At 41.4% G+C, this 20587-nt stretch overlaps 2 protein-coding genes across 10 annotated transcripts in view; one reads left to right on the top strand and one right to left on the bottom strand.

The window, feature by feature from the left end:
• Positions 1–13244, bottom strand: part of NSMCE2 (NSE2 SUMO ligase component of SMC5/6 complex) — a 214119-nt gene extending 200875 nt beyond the window's left edge. For 6 of the 8 annotated variants that reach the window (XM_077847191.1, XM_077847197.1, XM_077847194.1 and 3 more), the window contains exons 1-2: positions 13088–13244; positions 9173–9343 (exon numbers count right to left, since the gene is read on the bottom strand). In XM_077847191.1, coding sequence (XP_077703317.1) covers positions 9173–9329 — 157 coding nt within the window. In that variant the 5' untranslated portion in view covers positions 9330–9343; positions 13088–13244. Of the gene's footprint in view, positions 1–9172; positions 9344–10847; positions 10955–13087 lie in introns of those variants that run through there. The other 2 variants (XM_077847192.1, XM_077847196.1) reach the window with 2 other exon arrangements.
• Positions 13245–13277: 33 nt separating this feature from the next.
• Positions 13278–20587, top strand: part of WASHC5 (WASH complex subunit 5) — a 59212-nt gene continuing 51902 nt past the window's right edge. The window contains exons 1-5 of one of the 2 annotated variants that reach the window (XM_077847186.1): positions 13287–13433; positions 15257–15344; positions 18529–18835; positions 19297–19442; positions 20435–20519. In XM_077847186.1, coding sequence (XP_077703312.1) covers positions 18650–18835; positions 19297–19442; positions 20435–20519 — 417 coding nt within the window. In that variant the 5' untranslated portion in view covers positions 13287–13433; positions 15257–15344; positions 18529–18649. Of the gene's footprint in view, positions 13434–15256; positions 15345–18528; positions 18836–19296; positions 19443–20434; positions 20520–20587 lie in introns of both variants that reach the window. The other variant, XM_077847185.1, reaches the window with a different exon arrangement.

Below are 20587 nucleotides of genomic sequence, written 5' to 3'. Positions count from 1 at the left end.
TACTATTTGCAGAGAGTAAATGCCAGATGGTTTGGTCATGGCTCGAGACATGATCAAACAAGGATGATCTAGAGACAATCCATTGTCATCAAGATTTATAAATACAGTCCTAGGAAAAACTTTTTTTAGTAAGCTCAGTAAGAGAACCTTGTAAGTCAATAATGAGAATTAGCACAGAATGGACTCTCCAAATTGTTTTAATGAAAACTCTCATCTTCAGGTACAATGGTGACACAGCCCAGTAAAATAGGGGCTGTCTCTACAACGAGCACAGGCATCTGCAATACTTGAGTAGATAAGAGGACTTATCTCAAAGCTTCCTGCAATTGTGAAGGGGTAAGTCACATAGGAATGGATTGAGGGCAGCTGGGGTGGCTCAGTGGTTTAGCGCCACCTTCGGGCGTGATCCTGGACACCCGGGATCAAGTCCCACATCGGGCTCCCTGCATGGAGCTTGCTTCTCCCTCTGCCTGTGTCTCTGCCTACGTCTCTGCCTCTCTCCCTCTCTCATGAATAAATAATAAAATCTTTAAAAGAAAAAAAAGCAACAACGGATTGAGAATATGAAAGAAATAATTAAAATGTGTTATTCCCAATCTGAAATAGGTTGTTGTGATAAATTAACCCTTTCAGAGAACGGTACATAGTCCTTGGTCAACCTCAAGGCTCAGTGTACACATATGTTAAACAGTCATGAATTATGTTACCTACCTACCCTATAGCATTGTTGTAAAGATTAGATGAATGAACACCCATAAGGCATGTAGAACACAGCTGGTCCACAAAAAGCACTGTGTCCACTATTATTAAGTTGCCTAATAAGTACAGTCTACGAAAGACATATGCCTACTGGATATAAAATCAGACTGCTAGGTCATAATGTAAAAAGTCATGACTGGGACAGATACGCTCATAATCTCATTGCGAACAAATCATTTACTACTATGAAGCTCTCCTTATCCTTACATGTATTTGTCTTATCTGCTAATTCAATTATTAGCTTCTTAAGGGCATGAGCCAATAAATAATTGGTGATTGATCAACATAAAGTGCTAACAATTAAGCTAAAAAAAGTGAAAACCAACCAAACTCAAATAACTGTTTTGAATCAGCATTGTACAGGAGAGGGAGAAAAATCACTTCGCCTGAGCACTGCCCCAAGAAAAGGAAACCTAAATCTTTGTCTTAAAGTAAAAGCCACCACTGCTGCCACCACCAGTTTAAAGACAGTAACTCTAGATTTTACAAATATTTTCTCTCCACCTCCTCTATCTACTGACTACTGCCTATAACTTCTCACTGGGTATAACTTTTCCAACTAACATTTGTTTCTCTTTACTTTTCAGCTACCTTCTTCTGGATCTGACACTTCAAGAGCAGTAATAAATACAAAACCAAAGGGGTTGATAAAAGATGCCTCCCAGGTCCTTTTTCAATAAACTTCAGAAATATAATGAAACAGTGACGGAATCATTCTTAATCAACATTATTATGGCAAATGGTGCCATAGAATGAAGGGAAAGGGCAGTCAAGTCAATGAAGCTCCCTCTCAATGTCAGTCTAGACGTAATTCTACAAGGTCTTCAAAGAAATTCTTGCAAGGAACTTGGTCAATACCAAGCAAAAAGTAGGTGTGGAGTCCCGGGATCGAGTCCCACATAGGGCTCCCTGCATGGAGCCTGCCTCTCCCTCTTCGGCCTGTGTCACTGCCTTTCTCTCTCTCTGTGTCTTTTGTGAATAAATAAATAAAATCTTAAAAAAAAAAAAAAAAAAGCAGGCGTGGGTGGAGCTAGCCCAGTGCTTTAGTACTTCTCCAAACTTGAGTTTTTAACTCCCATCTCCTAAGAGAACTAAGAGAAAGCCTGTCTCTGGAAGCAGCACCCAGGGACAAGCAAATTAGCATTTCCAAGGTCAATTGCTGACAGGCCTAATTGTTTACAGCAACTAAAGGATTCTGGCTGCTGCAGTTAAGAGGCTTGACCTTTCTGGCTTGCCCAATACCATAAGAAACTAATTTACCACATTAGCTACAAAATATCAAAGTACTGTAGGAATGGAGTCAAATCAGCATATGACATTTCAAACAGCATCAAATATTAATAGGCTCTCCAGAAGTAAGCAATTTTAAGCTGGTTAAACAATCTGGGGAAGAACTTAAAATACCAATCATACCAGTGGTAGAGGAGCGACAAGCAGGCACACACAAAATCAGTAAATGGTATTACCTCGTTTTACCAACTGGTTTGATTTGAATAGTTCCCAAAACTACTAAAAAGCTGCAAAACTAGTTGATGTAACTACCCTTACAGATTCTTGCTCTCCTCCGATACCTGCTGCTGCCTATTACAGCAGCCATCTGCCACATGTGGCTATGAAACACGGCTGGTTGCCAGAATGAGATGAACTGAAGGATTCTGAACTTGTGTACAAAAATAAAAATGTAAAAACGAACTCAATTTTTATACTGATTACATGTTGAAATAATATTTTAGACATACAGAATTAAATAAAATATTACTAACAGTAAATTCTATCTTTTATAATGAGGATAATAGAAAAATTTAAATTTCACATGCGATTCACATTGTATTTTTATGGGACAGTGTGGCAAACTTCACATTTATGTAAAATACAAATATATAACTTTAGCTGTAAAGTACAGAGAGGAGATATAGGTCTGAATGATAAATAATCCTCTCTAAAATAATCAAATTGATTTCAACTGTTAATAACCAACCTAATAAAAGCTCCTTTCTGCTTGCTACCGACAAAAGTTTATTTTCTAAAAAGGAAACTGATGTTTTAAAAATCGATCCTAAAATCTGCTGTACTTTTGCCTTGAGTTGTCATCTCTGTCTAATATTAAACTAGCCTTAATTCTTTCCAATGATCAAAGATACATCATAAAATGCTAGTCTAATTTTTAATTCTGATCAAGTGATTCCAACTCAGTTTTCTTCTGTATTAGTCATTTTCATACACTGGTCACTAAAACCTAACTCATCTTTGCTCGAGATTAAAAAAAAAACAAAAATGATAATCAACAGAAAGATTATTCTCAAGAGTCTAGAAGTCAGTATTCAGATACTATATTGTTTAAAAACTAAAATATGACTCATTTACTATTTCAGAAAGTGACATCCCATTGTGAATAGGAGAGCTTAGCAAACAAGAGAGCAGAGCAAGCAATCATTTCCAACACATTCCATCATGTGGAGAAACCATGCCAACTTTCAGGTTGTTACAGTCAATGGAGTAAAGAAAATCTGGAGGTGTTGGGATGGTTGGAAATTTATGGGGTGAGAACGCAGGGCCACAAGAGGTAAGGCAAGGCAAACAATTGCCCAAAGTTTCCTCTCCTCAGCTCTTAAAAAGGAAACCTCTCAACTTTCTGCCTGAGGAAGCCGATAGGAAAGAAAAGCACATTTCCTACCTTTTAACCCCCTATAACTGTCCCAAACACAATTAGCTCTCTAGTAGGACAAACTGACCTATTTATGTGAAGAAAATGTGTAAACCTTCTTAGAGTGGTTTTCAAATGTAATCAACAACAAAATCAAGATCCACTATCTTAGAATAATAAATAATAAAGCTGCAGTATATATTTCTATCTTGTGACAGGATCAACATCTACCACTAGTAAATGAAAATGAGTAACCTGACACCTGGGTGGCTCAGTGGTTAAGCGTCTGCCTTTGGCTCAGGCCCCGATCCTGGGGTCCTGGGATGGAGCCCCACAACAGGCTCCCTGCAGAGCCTGCCTCTCCCTCTGCCTCCGTCTCTCTGTCTCTCATGAATAAATAAGTAAAATCTTAAAAAAAGAAAGAAAGAAAGAAAGAAAGAAAGAAAGAAAGAAAGAAAGAAGGAAGGAAGGAAGGAAGGAAGGAAGGAAGGAAGGAAGGAAGGAAGGAAGGAAATGAGTAACTCACATGATTGAAAACGAAGGTAATGGAAACACGCGGTTGATTATTTCTCATTACCGGAAGAGTTCACCTTAAAATGTAACCTTAATAGTCCTATAGTTTCTCTGTCCTGATACAGTCAACATATGTTTGTTTTTTTAGATATACAGAATAACTCGGGCTCTAGGCTACAAAATTCCAACAATTTAGTGATTGTTCCTTTTGCACAATTCTGAACTCTGCATTCAACAGAGAGGGCTAAGGTTGATGGTTGCCTCATAAGGAGTATTCTGGTGCCACCTAGCGGTGTATGTTTCCTGCTGAATAGGAAAATGAGGATTAGACCAAGGTTCTCAAAGTCTGGTTCTAGTGGACCTGCAGCAACATCAGCATCACCTGGTAACTTGTTAGAAATGCAAATTCTTGGGCTCAACAGACCAACTGAAACTCTGGTGGTGGGGGGGAGGGGGTCCCACAATCTTGTTTCAACAAGACCTCCAAGTGGTTCCGATGCACTCTCAGGTTTGAGAACCATTGGATTAATTAGCTCTTACACAGAAATTAAATGCAAAGTCCTAAAAAAAAATTAGGCCTACAAATTAACAGAAGTGATCAATTTCGAATTTTGGAAAACAATTTAATTTTCTACAGAGTGGATCCAAATATCTGTATTGGAGAAGAGTCTTCAAAGACACTTATTAACTAATTTATATACATTCAACACCTGACAAGACATCAAACCTCTGAAAACGTCAGATGAGCATCCTGAAGTCTCTGTCCCTAGGAGACCAGGTTCAAAGGGAAGATCAGACATATTAACAAAGCAAAATATGATATAAATGCAAAAAACACCCCACAAAACGAAGAAAAGACACCAACTGTTTCAGGACATCAGGATATGGCATGTTACTATATCTTAAGTGGGGGTAGGGTTCATCTGGGAACACATGAAAAGCCAAGGAGGTAAAATATTGGTGATTTTTAAAGATATGGCTTTTTTAAAAAAATTATTTATTTGATAGAAAAGGAGTGTGCAAGTGTGTGCATGAGCTGGGGCAGGGGCAGAGGGAGACAGAGAGATAATCCTCAAGCAGACTTCCCACTCAGCACAGAGCTGACATGGGACTCTATCCCAGGACCCCAAAGATCATGACCTGAGATGAGATCAAGAGTCAGACACTTAACTGACTGAGTCACTGAATATTGGTGATTTTGTAAGTTAGGAGTCGTCTACCCTAATGATGAAAGACGCCACAGAAAAGTCCACTGTATATATGTGCCTTGTGCACTTATAATCAGGAGAAAAGCAGATCTGATGAGGCCTTGCTAAATTGTTTATTTTCTATTTAGGTCTTAGAGGAGAACTTGTTTATCTAATAGCAACTTAAAACTCCTAGGGTTCAGTAAGAGCAGCCCCATAATTTATCTACAAGTCTGCATTTCTTTAAATTCAGTCTTATAGTATGCCCTTCTTTGAAAAAAAAAAAAAAAGACCTCTGAATTTTAGTAGGTATCTATTTACTCAAAATTAAAGGGTTACATATTTGAAGTTAAAACAAAAACTGGATCAAAAGACTAGTAGGGCCACTGGTCCACACCATCACAATTAAGTGTCATCCCTTACTCTGTGGCTCAAACTGTAAACCTATCGTGTAGGAAGGAGAAAATCAACTCTGAAAAGCTAGCCTTGCAAACCCAAGCCTCTACTACGATAAGTAACATTACAGGCATGAATGCAGGTGGCCTAAATATATAAAGGAAGTTCAAACACTAGCTCTATTGATTAGTTTTGATTTTGTACTTTTAAAATATTACTTTAATATACAGAGACCAACTATTTAATTTTAACATTTTAAGAACAACTGCCCTTAATAGGATGAGTTTCTAACAAAACTCTTATTTTCAAACCTTTCCTTTACTGGCACAGAGGCATAAGGAGAGGCCACAACCTGAGGTTCATTAATGTTTTAGAACAGGGCCATTCCTCAATTTTATTTAAACTTAAAGGGCTTATGAAAATTTAATTGCCTAAAGATGATAATCACAACAACAGTTATGGTAAAATAAGTCAGTACTTCCACCTCAGAAAGCACAAAAGTATATAATAAATTTAAAAATCTGAAAAATGGGACGCATGGGTGGCTCAGTGGTTGAGTATCTGCCTTTGGTTCAGGTTATGGTCCCGGGATCGAGTCCCACATCAGGCTCCCCACAGGGAGCCTGTTTCTCCCTCTGCCTATGTCTCTGCCTCAGTCTCTCTGTATCTCTCATGAATAAATAAAATCTTTAAAAAAATTTTTTTAAATAAAAATCTGAAAAATAAGCCCCTGAAAAATCTAAGGTAATAAATTTCATTCTCCAATTAGGTAAACAAGAAAGTATTCCCAGAATACCAACACATTTAGAGAAAAAAAAATAGACATGGTAGCAGTAAAAGTCTAATTGCCTAGACACTACATACCGTAACATAACTCAGTAAGAGCAGCCCCAGGGAAAGCAGGGAAAGGTGATCACTTCAAATGAGCTGGAAGTTGAATAGAGACAGCAACCTGGTACAGGAATATGCAACCACCAGTAAACAAAACAATGCACATCCTTCCAAGTTCTAGGGAACAAGCATCCCCTTTACCACCAATTTAATAATGTAGCAACAAGAGAAATGCAGTACAAAGTGAGAAAGTAATACCTAAGTGATCACTACCATCTCTTTTAAATAAAGCTCATTTTAATTTGTGATGAAACTGGATAACCCAAAAGGTAAACAGAAAGGGTGGTAATCCTATAAGGCCAAAAGGAAAAGGGAATATTTCTGCTATGAAGATGATTCAGGCCTTTCCCACGTGCTCTTCGGCACTTTAATTTCTCCCAATCCATTCACTGCTGTCCAACAACATAATCAACTAGTTTATGTTCCAGCTCTTCTCTCTTATGGCTTAAGATCCTATTATGATTTTTCTCCAGGTCACCTACCAAAGCCAAAGATAAAAAAAATAGACTGCAGATCAGGCCAGGAAGGGTTAAGACCTTGAGAGGTGACCCACTAAAAATTATGGGTGACTTCTGCTGTTGGCCATGAATGAACAACTGGTATGGAACTGGCCCTCCTGCAGTGACGACTAGAAAGCCAGACAAAATAAATGAGACAGCTGCTTTCAGACAGTGAGACAATAGGCAAGAGCAGAACCATGAGTCCTGCAGAAAGGGAAAAACAAGTTAGGTAAGTCCTGCAATTGCCTGCCTCTGTGCACAATGGAGGAGGAATCCAAGCAGAGAATGAAAGTCTTGAAGGACCCACGAGGCAGAGACTGGAGTTCAGGGAAGCTAAGATTACAGGAGTTTTTAAGACAGAGCACCAGGAAGGAGATATGCAGAGAGTCCTCTAAAAATCTGCAGAGCTCCCCCAAGTCCTAAACTGCTGAGGAACAACTGGTGGAAGCTGTAAAGTGATCATTCCCAGAATTCACACAGCACTGGAAGACCTTCCGATTCCATCCAGCAGAGTGGAGCTATCTCAGCAAACTCTCTGGGCAATCAACAGAGATGCAGAAAGGCCAAACTTTGTAAAAAGGCTAAATTGGCCCTAAAATAAATCGATACTGAACTTGACCCTCACTAACACAGTTTAACAGCAAGCCTGGAAAGGATTAGCCTAATCCACAAATTATTTTGATGCCTGCCAAAACAAATGCCATAATTCCTTATTGGAAGACACCAAATCTAAACACTCAGGGCACCTGGGTGGCTCAGTGGTTGAGCGTCTGCCTTCAGCGCAGGTTGTGATCGCAGGGTCCGGGGATCAAGTCCCGCATCAGACTCCCCAAAAGAAGCCTGCTTCTCCCTCTGCCTATGTCTCCGTCTCTCTCATGAATAAATTAAAAAAAAAAAAAAAAGGCACTCAACAACATAATACACACAATGTCCACGTGAAGAAGCAGCAACAGACAGAAATGACAGAATTAGCAGATCAGGATGTTAAAACAGCTATTATGAATACGCTCCATATACTCAAGAATATAGAGAAAAACATGAACATAATGGAGAGAAATAGAAGATTCCATTTAAACTTTTTATGTCTAGAGCTGAAAAATCTAGTATCTGAATTTAAAATTCATTTCACAGAATTAACAAGACAAGATCAATGAACCTGAAGACACGGCAACAAACAGTATTAAAATTGAAGCCAGGCAGAAAATAAGACATGAAAAAAAATCAACCAAGCCTCAGTGATTTACGAGACATGATCAAGCTGTCCAATATACATATAATTGGAGTCCCAGAAGAAGAGAGGAGGGGAGGGACTTAAAAACTATCTGAAGAAATAGTGGCAGGGGCGCCTGCGTGGCTCAGTCAGTTGAGGATCCAACTCTCAATTTCAGCTCAAGTCATGACCTTAGGGTTGTGGGATCAAGCCCCAAATTAGGCTCCACACTCAGTGTGGAGTCTGCTTGAGATTGCCTCGCCCTCTGTCCCTTCCCCGCTTGCATGCGTTTTCTCAAAATAAATTACAAAAAAAGAAAAAAAAGAAAAAGTGGCAGAAATTTTTCTAAATTTGATCAAACCTGTAAGCCCACAAATTCATAAAGCTTAAAGAACACTGGGTGGCATAGACAAAATCGCACAAAGGCACATCACAATCAAATCACTGAAAACCAGTGATATTAAAAACAACACAAAAATACTGTTGCTCCCCTGCCTCCATACACATATAAAATAAAAACAACCCCAATCCAAAGAAAGCAAATTAGCATCTTTCTAAATCTTCTGATTGAAAAATGTTAATAGTTCATCAAAATGGAATTTTTCTATTTTGGTAGAAGCCTTCCTTTGCTGGCACCCCTAGCATAAGCTAGTCTGTCTGTTTACTGGGCAATCAAGCATGAACAGAGTTAAACTACTGCAAAACAACTTTATTGTAACTCTGTTATTAATGCATTTGCATACCTTATTGCATACCTTCACTAATGTCACACACTTTGGACTGCACACTCTCCTTCACATCAGGAACCTTCATGTTTTAGCCTGTACGCTTCTAGTGCCGTTTCTACTGATACATAACTATTTGAAGACACATGAATGAGTCAATCTCATTTCATCCTCAGTACATCGTTATACAGTATATAGAACAAGATGAGAAAACAGATGCCCAGAGGGATTAAATGACTGTCCCAAGAACATTTGAAAGGTGAGCATTATCTCACATCCCTAGAATAATGCCTCTGCACAGGGTTATCCGAAAAGCAGACACAAAAGAAGTAAATTTTGTTACTTACTCTGAGTTTCCACAAGATCCAAGGCAACACTAGAAGCTGTGTCCATTCCAGAGCTGATACAGGATTGGAAGTTTTTCAAAGAGGAGAGAGCAGATTCTATACCACTGAAGGATATAAAACCAGTTGAACCTGAACTTGAACTGGAACGTCCGGGCATCTTGAAATTATTACCTAAGTTTTCAAACACAGTGAAATAAGATTTAGGAGTCAGGATTAGTACTGCATAGGAAAATAACACTACTATAAACATCCATATGAAAGTATCTAATGGCCCACAAGTGCTACACTATTATATACATTCCATACTCCTGGAGAGGCCACCAAAGCACTGTGCTGTCATCTGTGCACAGATGCACTTAGTACATGGGGAAGCTAAGTGTTTTCATTTTTCAAAGGGGAGAGAATACCCTCCCTTGGGTAAAATATTCCTCGGTTCCCTAAAGAATTCAACAACAGCACAGTTCTTAAAAAGCTAAAACATAAAGGAGTTAGAAAAAGCAGACTACTCATATGATGCCTTTTCCCAAAAACTGGAAATAGTAGTAATAAAACAGTTTAACAGGGAGAACTTCGAAACTTGTAATTTTTAACTTATCTAACATAGGCATACTGAATTCTGAAAACTGTATATATACAAATATAAATTTAAAAATCTATATTATATATATATATTACACATATTCCTGACAGTCCTCTGGGTTCTAACAGATTTATAGACTTGGTTAGATTTTATATTCTGTGTCAATAAGCAGAATTTCTCTACATTATAGTGTAAAATAGAGGGGCAATATGGAGTAGAGGTCATGTATGCAGCTTCTAGAACCAGACTGAGTTCAAAACCTAATTTTGCCACTTAGGTAACTGAATGACTTGAGGCAAATTATTTAACCTCTTGGTGTTTCATTTTTCCCTTCCTAAAACAGGAATCATCCAGTGCCTACCCCAAGGATTACTGTGAGAACTGAATGAAATAAGGTGTATAATGAAACACGCAGGATAATGTCCAACATATAAATCTTTAAAAGTGGAAGCAAATATTAACATCAACTTCATCATTTTAACACTGTACACAATACGGAGTGGCGCTTAAGAGATTGGACACAGGACAGAGATGCCTGGAAATTCTGTTCCATGCACGCCACTTAGAACTGCACAATATAGGTCAAGTTGCTTACTTTCTCTAGCTTCAATTTGTTCTTGTATAAAATGGAAATAATCGTATCTATCTCACAGCATTATTGTATAAATTAAGTTTCATAATTTTCTATAACTTGCCTGATCTTAGGAGTCAGTTGAAATGCTTATTGAAAATATAGATGTATATGTAAGTGATATCTCAGACCTACTAACCCGAGTCCCTAGTGGACACTCCGGGGAAACCTGTATTTTTATGAATCGCTGCAGAGGATTCTCAGAATCAAACAAGTATGGAGAACACTGAGATAACTGCATCTCCTCCCAAAATCATTGTTGAGAGCCTAACCCCCATTGTGTGGTACTTGGACCCGAGATCTTTGGGAGATAATTAGGTTTAGATGTCCTGAAGGTAGAGCCTAATTTCAGGAAGGAATTAATGTCCTTATTAGAAGAGGAAGAGACACCTGAGCTCGCTCTCTCCACCCAATAAGGACATAGTAAGAAGGGGGCTGATGAGAGCGAAAAAGAGGCCTCTTACCAGTACCCAGCCATGCCGGCACCCTAATCTCTTGACTTCTGGTCTCCAAAACTGAAAATAAATTTCTGTTCTTTAAGCCACCCGTCTATGCTATTTTTTAATAGCACCTGGAATGGACAAAACACACAACATATATAAGGAATAATACAATACAGGATGAGTGATGAGTGTCTCCCACATAGTAGCTATCCTTATTATGTGCATGCAAAATTCACATTACTCTAATGAAACTCTACGCTTGCAGAGAGCCGAGGGAAACTTCCTTCTGTAATTCTGGAGTATTTTCAGGAAAAAGATTTGGATTGAGAAGCAAAGAGAATGGATGGAGTAGACACACTCTTCTCTCTCTCTCTCCCGCTAAGAACAGCTAAGTACATAATTCACAGGACAACCCCACCCCCCTAAAGAATCATCTGGCCCAAAATGTCCATCACGAAACCTTGGTTTAAATCAACCTCCTCTTGAAGCCTTCCCTAGTAACAATAATCTCTTTGTTCCCTGTACCTACAGTTTCCAAGAAAGATTAAAGCAAGGTTTCCGGGCAACCCAGGTGGCCCAGCGGTTTAGCACCTGCCTTCAGCCCAGGGCACGATCCTAGAGACCCGGGATCGAGTCTCACATCAGGCTCCTTGCATGGAGCCTGCTTCTCCCCCTGCCTATGTCTCTGCCTCTCTCTGTGTCTCTCATAACTAAATAAAAATCATATATATATATATATATATATATATATATATTTCCTGAGTTTTTCCCACGCATGTTATTTTCCCTTCCCATACCGAGCCTTGTCTTAGGCCATTCAGGCTGCTGCAACAAAATACCAGATTGGGTAGCTTACAAACAACAGAAATTGATGCCTGGAGTTCTGGAGGCTGGGAAGTCCAAGGTCAAGGTGCCAGCAGGGTCCCATTCCGGTGAAGGCCCTCTACCTCGTTCAGAGCCCCCAAGCCCTCTCACCCTTTGTCATCACAAGGTAGAAGGTGCAAGGGAGGGAGCTCTCAGGAGCCTTTTACAAAGGCACTAATTCCATTCATGAGGGCTCCACCCTCATCACCTAAGCACCTCTCAAAGGCCCCACTTCCTAATACTATTATCACAAGGGCATTAGGATTTCAACATATGAAGGGGCGGGGGCGGGGGGGGGGCGCAGAAAAACATAAATATTCAGACCACAGCAAGTCTGATTCACTTCAGGCAGGGTCACTTATCAGCTGACTTGAAAATATTGTTTCCCCCGTCTCCTCTCTCCTTACAGCAGGGTGGTAGACCCAGAGCTAACAATTTATAGACACTCTGCCAAACGTCCTTCAAACCACGGGGCCTATGCAAGTCCAGCCAGAGCTACAGCTCCTTTTTCAAGATGCAAGGGTACGTCTTTCCTTATGAAACCGTCTCTTACCTATACGAGCAATTGCTCGTTCCCTCCCTCATGCTACTACTATGCCCCCTCTCCCTCACACACACGCACACACACTTCTTCGTAAAACTCATCACAGCTATTTGTTCACCCGGCTGCCACTCCTTCACCCCGGGAGCAGCTTAAACCACAACCCTGACACGTTCTGCTAGCACATAAGACAGCTCCTCGTACGAAAGAGGCGATCAAAGAACGGAGGAGAGTGACGACAGGAACAGCAACCACCCTTTCTTGTTTTTCTTTCTTTTTTTTTTTTTTTTAAGATTCTACTTATTTATTCATGAGAGACACAGCGAGAGAGGCAGAGACCCAGGCAGAGGGAGAAGCAGGTCCCACGCAGGGGGCCCGACCTGGGACTCGACCCCGGGTCTCCAGGATCACACCCTGGGCTGCAGGCGGCGCTAAACCGCTGGGCCCCCCGGGGATCCCCAGCAACCACCCTTTCGAGGCCCCCCACAGTGCGCCACAAACTGATGCCTTGGCGCTACTTTCTCAGGACCGCTGATGCTCACAACCAATTATAGAAAAGGAAACTGAGGCCCAGGGAGCTCATTTAGACCTCCCGTCCGAGGCCCTGCTTTTAAAGACAGCTCGAAGCACACGAATCTGCAGCAGGAACCGTGAACTTTTCCCCCACTCGGGTGGGAGGATGGAGAGACGGCGCCTCGGGGAGGGGGCAGCCTGCCCAAGCCTCCGTGCTCGGCGTGCAGAGCCAGGACCACAGCCCGGGCGGACAGACCCCAGCTCAGGGCACCCGCGGGGCGCCCCACGGGGAGGCGACACCTGTCGCCACCCTCGCCCTCGCCACCCCCCGCTTCCGCCTTACCTGGAGGCGCGCCCCGGCTCGGTCTGGCAGCACCCGGACCGCCCACGCCCGGACCCCAACTCCTTCCTCAACTCCCTTCCCCAGTCGCTGAAACCGCGAGCGCGGGCTCGAGCGTCATCAGCCGTCGCCGGCCAGCGGTCACATGACGCCCCGCCCTGCTCCCGCCCCCTCTGGTCATGTGACTGCCACGGGCGCCACAGGCGGAAGCCGGGGTCCCGCCGGCTGGCGATCGGGGGCTGCGGCCGGAGGGGTCGTCGTGCGGGGAGGGAAGGCCGGGCACCCGCGTGCCGACCCCGCCCGCGCTCGCCGGCCCCGCACGTGCGCCCTGGCGCGGCCGGGATGACAGGTGAGTGAGGGCGGGATGCGCTCTCCGGGGCCCCGGCCCCGCGCAGGGCCGCGCGGGCGGAAGGTGCGGCGTGGACGGGGAGTCGGGCTTGGAGGGCTGAGGGCCTGCCTGGGGCGGCGCTGCGGCCGCAGCTCTCCCACCTCCTCTCGGGGCAGTGGTTCTCCCCGCCGCGGACACTCAGCTGTTGGCCCGCCTCTGACCCTCCAAGTTTCCAGGAGCCGCGCCGGGCGGGCGGCGTTAATCCTCCCCCTGCTCTCGAGAACACGGGGTGCTCGGCGAGGGCTTTGAGAGTCTGCTAGACCCGGGTTTGAATTCTAGCTCCGCCGTGGGTTCCGAACTTGAGCCAGTCATTGCTCCTCTCTGCACCCAAGTTCCCTCACCTGCGGCACGCCGGTGCCGAAGTTCTTTGCGTTTTGGAAAATAGTTCCGAGGGTCCCGACAGGTTTGTGGCGCACGGTTGAAAACATAAATCAAGTCACGGTGCCGGTAATGGAGCCGGATTCCAAGTGCACGGAGTTTCCTCCAACAGAGATACTTGGGGTCGTGACAAGGGAGGGAGAGGTCTTCCTGCTTCTGCGCATAACCAGGAACGCCTCCCGTTTTTCGTTCTCCCGTCTTCCAGGATTTATGAATGGGGCTAGAGAGATCAGGCCCATTTCCGAACTTGCCTGGAAGAGATTTGTCACTTTTATTTTGATCAACAACCATTCTATTTTGTTCCCGGTCATGGATAGGTGGAGCCCAGTGCTTCCTTCTTTATGGAACCGAGGTTTTATGAAAGGATAAAAAAAAAAAAAAAAAAAAAAAAGACTTCTTTTGTCCTCTGAGTAGGGCACACAGGTTTGTGTGGTTTGTCCCAGGACAATTTAATTTCCTTCAGAATTCAGTTCTGTACCTGTTGGGTAATTGGTATGATGGTGATGCCATGCTGCGTTCTTGAAACACGTTGTTGTCTTTTGTCTGGGGCTACCTTCCAAACTGAAAACCACAGTTCCATGCCAAAATTCTTAAAAATAAGTTAACAGCTGCTTTTTGGGGTGCCTTGTAAAGGAAGAGTAGGAAATCGAGTGGGATCTCTGGTTTCATTTCATGCCAGATAGTAATACAGCCTATATTGAGAAAACTGGTCTTTATGAGTTTCCTTCGTCTCTAGCACCAAGAGAACCACTAAATGGAAGATTTGATATAGGTTCATCTACAGTGTCTATCTGGGTCTCATTCGTTTTAAATCTCAACTAAGTATTAGCACCTTATGAAACCACCTAATTCTGAGAGCGCTGCAACATGATTAGGCATCTTTAATGTTGGTTTTAGATTCTGTTCTTTAGGGCAAGTTTCTCAACCAACAATGGGTTATCTACCAAATACTCTAACCAAATAATATTTTAAATGTTGCCTACAACGTAAGGATTTAAGGATTAAAATAAGGGGTAAACACACAAAAGTCTTCACTTATGTCATTATTCCAAGCCTAAGCTAACTTGACTCTCTGCATGCCGGAGCTGAGTGTATCTCTTTTTTGTTTTTTTTTTTTTGTTTTGTTTTTTGGGGGGGGGCGGGTTTTGGTGGGTGAGGTAAGGAGAAGAAGGCAGGTAATGTTTTGCTTAAGATACTTTCTCCATGGTCCCATTGTCAATCCTATATTGGCATCCAAAATCTGGGAGCAGTTACACCAGTTAAACGTAGCTTGCTCACCTTGCAATTGTGTCTTGAGTTTCATCCTACTTAGACCTGGGTCTTCAGAGGAATTCAGTGACTTGTTGTTGTTGTTTTGCCCATTTGCCATTATTTTCCTCCTCTCCTTGTCTCATTTTCCCAACTAGACCATTTCAGTGCAAAAAAAAAAAAATGGAATAAAATTGGGGTGCCTGGCTGGCTCAGACAGTAGAGCATGTGGCTGATAATCTCAGGGTGAGTTTGAGCCCCACACTGGGGGTAGAGTTTCCTTAAAAAAAAAAAAAAATGGAATGAGATGATCTGAAATTCAGCCTATTAGAGATCAATGTGGCTTAATGAGTAAACATTATGAGAAAACGAAAGGACTTGTTAATAATTTAATCCTTAAAGATCTTCTCATAAAACAAAGTTCTAAACAACTGTAGTGGTTTCTCAGCAATCCCTGCTCTTGGACCAACCCCATCTACTTCCTCTGATCTGTGCTTCTCTCACTTGCTCACTCTGTTCCAGCCACATCAGCCACTTGGCTATTCCTTCACATCTAGCACATTGCTGCTGCCCTGTGGCCTTTGCATTTAATTTAAACACTTCCTGGAATGCCCTCCTCCCAGATCATTACTGATTGTAAAATAACAAACTGCCCCAAAACCTAGTAATTTAAGACAAAAAAAAATTTTTTTGGCTAATAGTTTCTGTGGTCAGGAACCTATGATGTAGCTTAGCTAGGTGCCTTTGGCTCAGGGGCTCTTAGGAGGTTGCAGCCTGGCTGTGAATAGAAGTTGTCTTATCTGAAGGCTCAACTGGGGTTGTGTGTAGTTCTATTTTCAAGCTCATTCAAGTGGTTGTTGGCAAGCCTCTCACTCCCTCATCACAGGGTACACTCACAACATGACAGCTTGCTTCCCCCAGAACAAACTAGCTAGGAAGGGTGCCCCAGCCAGAAGTCACCATTTTTTGTGATCCAACCTCAGAAGTAATATCTTTTACATCTGCCTTATTGTGTTCTTTAGGAGTCAGTAAGTCACCCTCAAGGAAAGGGTTCATACACAGGACATGAACAAGGAGATGGAGGTCACTGGGAGCTGTCCTAGGGGCTGCTGACCACACTCAAATACCCTTACTGCTTGCTTCCTTACTTCCTTCTGGTCCCTGCTCAAGCATCTTATCACAGAGGCTGTAAAACAACACACACTCCATCTCTTTATCATGCTTTTTCTTCACAGCAATGATCACAGCCTGATACATAATGCATTTATTTATTATCTCTTCCCCACTCCTAGTAGTATGCAGGCTTTATGAGAGCCAGAACTTAGTTTTGTTTGCTGCAATATCCTCAGGTCCTAAAACAGTGCTTGACGCATAATAGGCACTGGGTACATATTTGTTGAATTAATGAATCTATACCAGTAGGATTCTGTAAAGAATCCAAAAGCCAACTAGCAGTAAATAAATCATAAAAATAGCTCATTTTACAAGGATTACAGAGGCAGGAAGTGCCACAGTTGAATCAATGAGTCAATAACATCAACAAGAATTTAGATTCTTGGGACGCCTGGGTGGCTCAGCAATTAAGCGTCTGCCTTCGGCCCAGCGCATGATCCTGGATTCCCGGGATGGAGTCCCACATTGGGCTCCCTGCATGGAGCCTGTTCTCTCTCTGCCTGTGTCTTTGCCTCTCTCTGTGTGTCTCTCATGAATAAACAAAATCTTTTTAAAAAAAGAATTTAGATTTTTTCTAAATTCCTTCCAAACCACAATCTGCAGGTTTTTGGCTTTTTTTCTTTTAGCTTGTCATCTTGTATTTCAGGCAAGATATGTTCATGGGACCACATTCAAAGGCAAGAAGGAGAGGGATAGCCAGAGGAAAGATAGAGAAATTTCTCTTCATATGCTTCTCTCCTTATAGCAAGAGGAAAAACAATATATTTCCTGTGAGGTCTACCATAGACTTCCTCTTTATATCTGATTGGTTGACACTGAGTCACATGTCTAACCTCACTTCAGGAGCCATGGAAAAATAAGGATCCACTTGTTTCCACCTCTATAGGAAGAAAGGAAGAGGAAGGAGGAAATTCTTGCTGAGGAGTCGACAGCATGCCAGTAAATTAATACGTTTCTAAGTATTTAATCAATTCTAAGAGACGTACAGAAGGAAAAAAGAAAACCTTGAAGGGCTATACAAAGTTTCCAGGTATTAGATAGCTACACTAGGTAGCTTGACATGAGCAAACTCTGAATATATGTGGCAAGGATTGGGGAATGTTTTGTTAGGGCTACAAAGGAAGCCTTCTGTCAAAAGTCTTCCCACATTCTGTTTTTGTGTGCAGCGACATCCTCATTTGTTTCATCGTTCACTATCTGAGTCCCTACAGCTAGATTACATATTTACGAAAAAGTTGGCATTGACGTAAAAATTTTAATGAGCTGACCGCTTATACGATTAGTTCTTCTCATTCAGATATTTGTGTCCTAAAGGGTCTAGTGGGTTGAATTCTTATTTTTGTTGTTCAGTCTTCTTAATGTCATGTTGATAGAACACAGTGCCAGTGCGAAATGCAAATGTTGGGAGGTATACAGGCCTTCATGACGCTGAAAAATAATCCAGGCTTCCATGAAGTTGACCACGATGACCTAGCTAAATGAACAATTAGAGGAGAGAAATATAAGAAAGATGATGAGAAAATTAACACTTCCGAAGATAACGATTTGAAAAAGAGTTGGAAGAAGCTTTTGGGAAAATAAATGCTGCTGTGAACGTTTTTTGCAAAAATTACCTTTTTCTAATATCATGCTATAAAAGTCAGCTATGAAGTACAAGATACTGTATTATCAAACTCACAATTCGGTGAAATCCATGTTTGACTCATTCTTGGTTTGTCCTTTGAATGAGGACATAGTTATTGCACTTTTACACTAGATGTTGTTAGGTATGAAACTTACTTTCATAAATTTTAATGATACCATTTCAAGATACCTTTCTAATCAAAACTTTTCCATGGCTTAGCATAAAATACTTGTCCTTACTTTAGAGTCTCCCAGTAGGATTTCTCAGGCATGTATTAGCCCTGATAACAAGGGCCTCCTATACTTGACATGAGAAACACTTTTTTTTTGTTAAGTTTATTTATTAGAGAGAGAGTACAGAGCGAGAGAGGAAGCACAGGTGGAGGGTGAGGGGTAGAAGCAGAGGGACAAGCATATTCCCTGCTGAGTGGGGGGAACCCAATGTGGGGCTCAATCCCAGACCCCTGGGCTCATGACCAGAGCCAAAGGCAGACACTTAAATAACTAAGCCAGCCAGGCGCCCCTCATTGTTTGTTTTTATTTTTTTAAAAAGTGAGTTTGGGAGAAAAATATGTACTGTTACATGTGCTCCCTTTAAGAATGGAGATTTTTATACTTTTCTTTTGGGATACAGGTTCTTTCATGGAGCAGCCAATCTGTCAGCAGACCTGGTTTCATCTAATGATTTACAGACCCCAGCTTTGAAGCCAGTGAAACATTCCTACTGGCACTGAGAGTAGTACATCATCCTCACCATGTTGGACTTTCTAGCTGAGAATAACCTCTGTGGCCAAGCAATCCTAAGGATTGTTTCCTGTGGCAATGCCATCATTGCTGAACTTTTGAGGCTTTCTGAGTTTATTCCTGCTGTGTTCAGGTTAAAAGACCGAGCCGATCAACAGAAATATGGAGATATCATATTTGATTTCAGCTATTTTAAGGTAATCTTCCTCTATAGCACTTTTACCACTGTCTTGTCTACAAAAGCATGCTTTCTCTAGAAACCATGAGACGCTGCAAGGTGAAGTAATCGTGGAGAAAGAGTTAAAGAGGAAACCAAATTTAATACCTGCTAACTAACTTGAAAATAATATAAAGGTATTGTGTGGAAGCCCTAATGTAATATAATCAAACTTTAAAAAGATGACTTTGGAATAATGTATTTCATAACAAAGTACCCCACACTTAAAAGCATGTTAATTGTGGTTACAGTTCAAGTTCATTTCTTTCAAAAGGATTTTACATCTAGGCTTTTCTTATCTTCATTACTTTCTATTGCTCTGCTCTCAATTTTTGATATCCTCTGAAGGCATAAGAGCAAATTTTTAAAAGACTATTTAGAAATTGTTGCCCACAAGTAGGCTTTTATTGACAGTTCATATAAATGTGTTTTTCTTCTCAGGGTCCAGAATTATGGGAAAGCAAGCTGGAAGCTAAGCCGGAGCTACAGGATTTAGATGAAGAATTTCGTGAAAACAACATAGAAATTGTGACCAGATTTTATTTAGCATTTCAAAGTGTGCATAAATATATTGTAGACTTAAACAGGTATTGATTAACTCAGCAATAGCTTACTCTGATAGTAAATAATGGAAAAGACACATGCTAGAACATGTGCATCTTTCTGAGTTACTGCATAATCTATCCACTTCTACCCCGCAGAATTGTCTTTTCCTTCCCATGGCACTAGTCATCCTAAGTATTTTAGAGTTTTATTATGCTTTCCTGCTCTTGTGAAGTAGTATAATCTTGGTTTGTACGAAGTCACATGGCTTGCTTTCTTCTTTGTTTTCACCTTCATATAATTGATACACAATGTTTCATTATTTTCAGGTATATAACATAGTGATTTGATGACTCTGTATGCTGTGCTCACCACAAGTGTAGCTACCATCTGCCCCATGCCGCGCTATCACGCTATCACTGCTAAATTCCCTGTGCTGTACCTTTCACTCTCAGGACTTACTCATCCCATAACTGGAAGCCTGTACCTCCCACTCCCCTTCACTCACTTGGCCATCCCCCCATCCTTCTACCTTCTGGCAGCCATCAAATTGTTTTACATATTAAGCCATATAGCTTCCAATCCTGTAAGCTTATCATATTTTAGTATCTTATATATGAGAAGTGGAGAGAAAGCAGCTTATTTTTATAGCATTGGTACCGTAGCCTTCCTTCTTATCCCTAACTACCCAGTATTCTCTTCCTTTCAGCCCTTAAGAATTCACTACTTAACGGCTTTTTAAACTAACTGTTCCATGTTTTTATAGCCTATATACTCCTAAGTTATTTGTAATTCATAGATCAAGAGTAGGGACTATTCCTTTTACTTGGAGTAGCCAGTATTTGGCTACTGTGTTCCTAATCGCTATGAGTTCCAGCTCACAAGCCCATTTTTAAGAGCACAAAGGGCCACAAATGATTTGAAGGCCAGAATGCCTGGTATCTTGCCTTATCTTTTAAAAATCTTTACATTCCTTCTTCAAAGGTGTTCAGGTTTTCATTAGAATGAATAACTTGCTCTGGGGTTTCATTTCTAGATATCTAGATGATCTCAATGAAGGTGTTTATATTCAGCAAACTTTAGAAACTGTGCTTCTCAATGAAGATGGAAAACAACTTCTAGTAAGTAATAGTAACTATTTAAAATAGAAAGTCAAGAATGTCAAGCTCAGCATCACTTGTTTTCTTGT

The sequence above is a fragment of the Canis aureus genome, chromosome 14, assembly GCF_053574225.1.
Source record: "Canis aureus isolate CA01 chromosome 14, VMU_Caureus_v.1.0, whole genome shotgun sequence".
Taxonomy (NCBI): domain Eukaryota; kingdom Metazoa; phylum Chordata; class Mammalia; order Carnivora; family Canidae; genus Canis; species Canis aureus.
This window is presented reverse-complemented; position numbering and strand designations above follow the sequence as displayed.